At 39.0% G+C, this 7,150-nt stretch overlaps 1 protein-coding gene across 1 annotated transcript in view; it reads left to right on the top strand.

Moving 5' to 3' along the window:
* MTFR1 (mitochondrial fission regulator 1) overlaps positions 1 to 6,898 on the top strand; it is a 37,860-nt gene extending 30,962 nt beyond the window's left edge. Inside the window, exons 4-7 of the mRNA XM_006860055.1 lie at positions 1,883 to 2,109; positions 4,059 to 4,329; positions 5,721 to 5,877; positions 6,830 to 6,898. Coding sequence (XP_006860117.1) covers positions 1,883 to 2,109; positions 4,059 to 4,329; positions 5,721 to 5,877; positions 6,830 to 6,898 — 724 coding nt within the window. The remainder of the gene's footprint in view (positions 1 to 1,882; positions 2,110 to 4,058; positions 4,330 to 5,720; positions 5,878 to 6,829) is intronic.
* Positions 6,899 to 7,150: the final 252 nt, after the last annotated feature.

Raw genomic sequence — 7,150 nt, 5'->3', positions numbered from 1 at the left:
AATAGATTTCTTGCTTCTGCCACAAATTCCCCCAGCTGTGAGCTTTCCAACCTTCTAAGTATTCCTTTATATGTGGTTCAGAGTTCTGGGACCATCTCCTGAGCCTGCTTGTTTGGGTATTCTGTGTTGTTGTTGGCGGAGCTCTCTGCTATACGTCCACCCGATCCGCCATCTTGTTTGTTCTCTGTAGTATTTCCTTTTAATACCTATTCTTTTCTCTGTTGATAAACTCAGGTATTGTTCTTGAGCAGAAAACAATGCTCTTTTTCTAAGTTCATTTTTATGACTCAGCTAATATTTATTAAGTTCTTACATAACTGTGTCCTAAGTATTAGGAACATACAGAATCCCTGCCCTCATAAGTTTACATGCTAGTAGAAGATATCATAAAGGGTTATCATAAATATGCTTCCATAAGTATAATAATTAGTGATTTCATTAGGGAGGAGGAATCAGTCTGGCTCATATTGCAGAATTAGTATTATTGGACAGTGTCTCTTAGTAATTGTGAGTCAAGATGAATTATAATTTATCAAAGGAAATCATGTGTAAGGGTTAAGGAGGTCCTTCTATTATGTGAAAGAGTCTGAATAAAGTGCTGACTGCATGTTCAATCTAATAAACAGTCAACATACACTCTTCACTTGACATCAGGGATTTAGAAATAAAATAAACTCACGGTACCTGCTTTTCAAGGATGCTTGGTATGGTTTGTTGTTGTTGTTAAGTGCTGTTGAGTTGGTTCTGACCCATAGCAACCCTGTACAGGGTTTTTGAGGAGCAACTGGTAATCATTGGTGGTAGCCGGGCAGATGGTCTCAGGACAGATGATGGTTGGCTCTTATTTCTTCTCTGCACTTAGGGTTACCTTCTTAATATTTTGCTTCTAGAAAGTGAAGACCTATAATTGTGGCTTAGATAAACTGCTCACAAGCTTATAAGATCCCAGATACTTAACTTACTTCACTAGAATGCAGATCATGATTTTCTGGACTATGGTATGCCGATTGACTTAATTGTCCCATGATCCTAAGCCATCAAACCCAGAAAACCCATCTTGGAAGGTGTTTGTTTCTATCGAAAGAATATCCATATATTTGTGTTTTCAATAAATATATGTACCTGTACCCATATTGTTGTTGTTGTTAAGTGCTGTTGAGTCAATTCTGACTCATAGCAGCCCTGTATAGGGTTTCCGAGGATTGGCTGGTGAATTTGAACTGCCAACCTTGTGGTTCAAACTGTTGCTTTTTTAGGAGCCCTGGTATTGTAATGGGTTACGAGTTAGGCTGCTAACTGCAAGATCAATAATTTGAATCCACAATCTGCTCCACCAGAGAAAGTTGAGGCTTTCTGCTCCTGTAAAAATATACAGCATCGGAAATTCTATACAGGTCTCTGTGAGTAGGAACCGACTCAGTGGCACATGACCACCACCACCAATGCTTACTTACCTTTGGATTGTTGAGCATGGTGACTGTAGAATATGCCCTAGACTGTGAACCACAAGGTCAAGCAATTCGAGCCCACCAGTCACTCACAGAAGAAATACAAGGCTATGTACTCCTGTGAAGATTTATAGCCTCAGAAACCCTGTACACGGTCGTTATGAGTTGGAACCGACTCGACGGCACTTAACAACAGTTCCTTATTTAGAGATTAAGATTATGGAGGATGATGGCAATAAGAAATCCAGAAGTGGTGTGTAAATAAGTTTGTCAAGTGTTTTGTGATTTGGAACCTGCAAGAGGGGGATTATATAAGGTCAGCATGAAAAGTGGTTCCCAGATGTTGTGTTCTGATACTCTCATTACCTGGTGGTGATGATTTGTTATGTCCCCTGTAATAGCCAACTTTTTGTGCCTTTATATCTTCCTTGCAGGACAGAAGTCAGACAGCCTCTTCAGGATGACCTTCCTGTTTTGGATAAACCCCCAAGCAGGCAGGATTTCCCACACCTGTCTCAAGAAACACCTGCACCAAGGACTGCGGTGCTGGCGAATGAGGAGGCATTGCAGAAGATCAATGCTCTTGAAAATGAGCTTGCTGCACTCCGGGCCCAGATTGCCAAAATCGTCACCCTGCAGGAGCAGCAGAGCCTCACTGCAGGTGTGAATGCCCAACATCTGCTTGCTTTGACAGGCAGGCCGGGAATTATGCCACTTACTTCAAAATTCACTAATATTAGCAACTGCTGGGCATGTAATATACCAGTTATCAGTTTCCTTTTGCATAGCCCAGTACAGAGGCTGTATTTATATGTTTGACACAAAAAGTTCATGGAATTAAAAGATAATGGAATTTTTCTACTCATTTTTTGAAACCCACTCATATTGAAGAATACATCTGGGAAATATATTTGGAAAACACTGATAGTCATACAGCTGAGTTGCTACTGGCATAAATAATTTTCTTTCTTACAGACTATGTAGTAGTATCTGATGCTGGTACCAGTCAGTAGACATCAGGCAATCTCAAAACCATGATTTAGTGAAGGCAGCCTGGGACTCTTTGACTTGGGAAACATATTTGAGCTGAATGCTATTTACTTACTTATATGTCCTGAGGCAGGATACCTTGTCTGTCTGTCTGTCTCCCTTTCCTTCTTGAAAGTGGGGATAACAGTAACTATTTTATTGCTGTGAGACCAGCTGTGAAAATGACGTCAGATGCCTCTAGCATATACAAGAGTGCTTCAGAAAGTTTGTGGGAAATTTTTATTATCTTTTCATTCCACCTCTCCACAAACTATTTTAAGCCCCCTCATAGTAGCTATTTAATAGTCTTTTTTTCCTTTTTTTTTTTCCCTCTTAACCAGAGTAGAAACTGAATTCAGGCCTCTGTCTGCTACTTAATGTTATTGTCACTAGTGTGGCATTGTTACGTTGGAGAAGAAACCATAACCCTGAGATCTTAGCCCATTAACCTATTGGCAAATAGTAGTGATTGTTCCTGTTGTTCTTGAATCCTGGATGGACTGGATGTTAACCAACCTGTTCAAAAGATAACAGAAAATCACCCTTCCTCTCGGCCTCTTTGTTAGTTTTTCTGGACCTTAACTGAGTTGGATTCTACAGACGGGGCAGTGTACTTTGGGCACCACATGGTTGAAGAATAATAGATGGTACTTTACTACAATCTCAATAGCACGGAACTTTTAATTTCCTAAAGGCCTTTTTCTTTAACTTTGGAGGGCATTTTCCTTTTGCTGTACTTCCCTCTTCTGGCAGACCAGGAAAACTGCCTTAAACAGGAAGACCATTTTAGGGTTTATATTTAGATCTTCTATTTTCTGTCTTAAAATATTTTGTCTAAAACTCTTAAGCAGTCTAGCCCCTATTCCCCATCTCCCCCAACCAATGTAGTTCACACTGCATATAATTAAGCTCCAGTTGTCCAGAAGGGTGAACTTGGTTGGGGTCTTTATTTTATAACCTCTTACTACTACTACTTCTTTTTTTTTTTTTTTTTTTAAATGACTCCTTAACTACTACTTATTTTAGATAAAAAATACTCTTTTATCCTCCAAAAATTTATTCAACAATCGATCTAAAACTTTCCCTTTAAAAACATTCTAGTCAATGAAGCCTTTTAATTCTTATTAAGAAGTTGTATATAACCTCAGCAATATGTAAAGCATACTTTGAATGAATCACAAATTTATCAAATGGTTTTTTCAAAAAAATTACAGTAATACAAATATGAAACTCTTTAGATTGTAAATAGATATTTATGCAGTGAAGACTGTTTTATGTTTCTGCTGACAGTAGTTACAAACGTTGCCACAGTCAAACTTGAGCTTTCATTATCAAAAAACTCTCCTCTGTCAAACTAAATGGAACGTTTCCATCTGAAGAGTTTTGGATTGAATGATAAAGCTACTGAAACTCGGCATTTCTAATGAAGAAGAACAAACTGTGTTTCTAATGCCAACAATTCTTACAGATACTGTTTTGCTATCCTGAATTCCTCAGCACACTTTTGCTTTTAAAAACCGATGTTTTGTCATATTTAATTTAATCCAGCAGGATTAAATGCATTCTTCCTTATTTCTTTAGGTGACTTAGATTCTACCACTTCTGTTACTACTACACCACCACCTTCTGTCCCGCCTCCTCCACCGCCACCGCTTCCGCCACCTCCTCCCCCACTCCCTTCTGCAGAGCTTCACCAAGGTAGATCTGCCATTGATCTGATTAAAGAACGAAGAGGGAAGAAGGCCAGTGCTGGAACAACTTTGGTTAAAAACAGTCCAAAGAAACCTGACATGCCAAATATGCTAGAAATCCTTAAAGATATGAATAGTGTCAAACTTCGTTCAGTGAAAAGGTAAGGAGACATTTACCATCTTCCTCACTCTTCTCATTTTTTTAAAATCATATAAGACAAAGCACTAATCTTCTTGAGAAATTTTGTTTTTATGAAGTAACTCCATGAATAATTCTTCAAGTTTTTAGTTTATAAAAGATGGGTTTCAGTGGGTCCTATACTCAATAGCAATGAGATTAGCAAAATAAACAGTTCCAGGTTTGTTTGGTTTTGTTTCACTTTCCCCACATCCTTGAACTACCAGCCCTTTCACATAAATCTACTATTATTGCCCAATCACTGCCTCTGTTTGTTGTTGTTGATAAGCGCAGTTGAGTCAGTTCCGACTCATAGCAACCCTAAATAGGGTTTCAAGTAGCAGCTGGTGGGTTTGAACTGCTGACTTTTTGGGTAACAATCTAGTTCTTACCCTCCAGTGCCACTCCAGGACACATAGCAATGCATTATATATATATGTGTGTGTGTCACTATACTGGTCACTGGATTTCTGCTGTGGCACTATAGGGTCAGCACTGGACTGCAGACCACAAGGTCGGCAGTTCAAACCCACCAGCTGCTCCTTGGAAACCCTGTACAGAATTACTATGAATCGGAACCTACTTGACAACATACTAGTCACTAAGCATGCTGAGAAAAATGAAACCACAAGTGCTCTTGAAATGCATTGAATGGCTATTAGTGGGCATTTTTGTGCTTTCCTTGTTACTAAGTGCCACTGAGTTGGTTCCTACCGTAGCGACCCTGTCCTGTATAGGGTTTCTGAGGAGTGGCTGGTGGGCTTGAGCTGCTGACCTTGCAGTTAGTAGTCCAGTGCTTATCCTACAATGCCATCCAGGGTTTTGGGGGGGGTGTTTTTGTTTGTTTTTTTTAAGTTTTTACTGAGTGATAGTGTACATGAGAGAACATCAGCTTTACACCATCATTTCATTGCAATGATTACAGTTTCCTTCAAGCATCATCATTCAACAGTATTTACTTTCATTCCCTCTGTTTTTTCCTTTTTTGGGGAGTTGGGGGGGAATGCACATAGAAACACCCAGGAACATACAGTAATTTAAACAACCAAAGGGCATACTCTGCAAGCCTGCCCCCTGGCCGCCAGCACCCAGTGCCTCTTTTTCCATGAATATAGAGTCCTCAGCTGTTCTATCTCTCCATGTCCCCATCTCTGCCTCCATCTCTGGTGTTGCTGCTTCTCTAGATAGGGTCCCACATTCCACTTGTGCTCTTTTCCATCCAGGGTTTCCTTTGACTGCTATTGGTATTTACCAGGATCTTTAATGTCTCTGACACTCAAGAGGTGCTGTGTGTCGTATAGGGTAGACAGAACATCCCCTTGAGGGATGCTAGCATACTGAAAAGTGCCCTTGATCTCTTTTCGCTTTTCTTAGGTCTGAGCAAGATGTCAGGCCCAAACCAGTGGACACTACTGATCCTGCTGCCCTCATTGCAGAGGCTCTGAAAAAGAAATTTGCATTTCGGTACCAAAGCGAGGTTGAAAAAGTAATTACAAAATCTGAATCAGAAACCACCTCAGAAACAGTGTTGGTGAGTATTGTCTCAGAGTTCTCTTCTACTACAACACAGCAGTAACCTACATTTAGCGAGGTATTATCCTCTGTCTGTTTATGGCAGATTCAAAAGGATACCATGCAAGAATGTAGTCCCTACCTACAAGTAGATTGCAATTAGCTGAAATAAGGATGAGATCTTTATTAGTATTTATCCTTTTTCCCCCTACTTATAGAATATAAAAATAATAGTTCTTACAGTAACAAATTTGGAACTTAAGAAAGAAAACAAAAATTAGCCTCTGATCTCATTACTTAGCAATTACCAATGATATATTTTCCATGCACTGTTATATTTACCCCTAAATAAAAGCAAATGAGATTCATCATGATAAAATTTATTTCTTAGGGCAAAATAGATGTTGTGACAGAAATTCAAGATAAAGAGAAATCAGTGTCTCTTAGGGTGCCCTATTAAAGCTTTCTGAAAAGGATGAGCTATGACCTGGGCTTTGAAGGCTATGTGCTATACCATAGGTGAAGATTTAGTAGATTGCACAGAAGCTCTTTAATGCTAATTTATAAATTCCCTTTATCCACATTACTAACACGGGGATGTTGTGCTTAGCTATTCCAGGAAGGCAGGTATCTCAAATTCCAGCATCTTTGAAATTCCTTAGAGATTGAAAAGGAAACAGTGTACTTTCTTCTTTACTCAGAAAAGAAATATTGTGCTAAATGCGTTATTGCTGAGATGATTATAGTTTTCTTTTCTAGGAAGTAATTTGTTTACATTTTTGCCTTTCATGTTGTGTATTTATACAAACCTGTCAGTTCATAAGGGTTTTAATATTAGCAGTAACTACTTGCTTTTTCATGCAAGAATACCCAGCCCTCTGGTCCTATTTCAGGGGAGAGGGAGAGAGCATATCATTACTGCTCTATGAATCAGTTATCTTTTTCATATGTTTTGTTTGTTTCTTTTCTAGTTTGGACCACACATGTTGAAGTCTACAGGAAAAATGAAGGCTTTAATTGAAAATGTTTCCAGTTCCTAAATAGACAATCCGCTGAAAAAGACTATCCTGGTTCAGCTGTTGATTTATTAAGGCTAAATTGGTGGTAGAACTCAACACTGTTTAGTAAATACCTGACCTGAGCATTCAGTGCCCTCCTTTTAAATCTAAATAGAGGGTTAGGCAATAACGAAAGCCCTGGGTTTCTGGGTTTGCTTTTTACAAGATGGTCAGTTCTGAAACTATCTTTGTAGAATCTGACATGTTTATTCTGATGTGTTTTAATGTATAACC

This window comes from Chrysochloris asiatica, unplaced genomic scaffold, assembly GCF_000296735.1.
Source record: "Chrysochloris asiatica unplaced genomic scaffold, ChrAsi1.0 scaffold00036, whole genome shotgun sequence".
Lineage (NCBI taxonomy): Eukaryota > Metazoa > Chordata > Mammalia > Afrosoricida > Chrysochloridae > Chrysochloris > Chrysochloris asiatica.
This window is presented reverse-complemented; position numbering and strand designations above follow the sequence as displayed.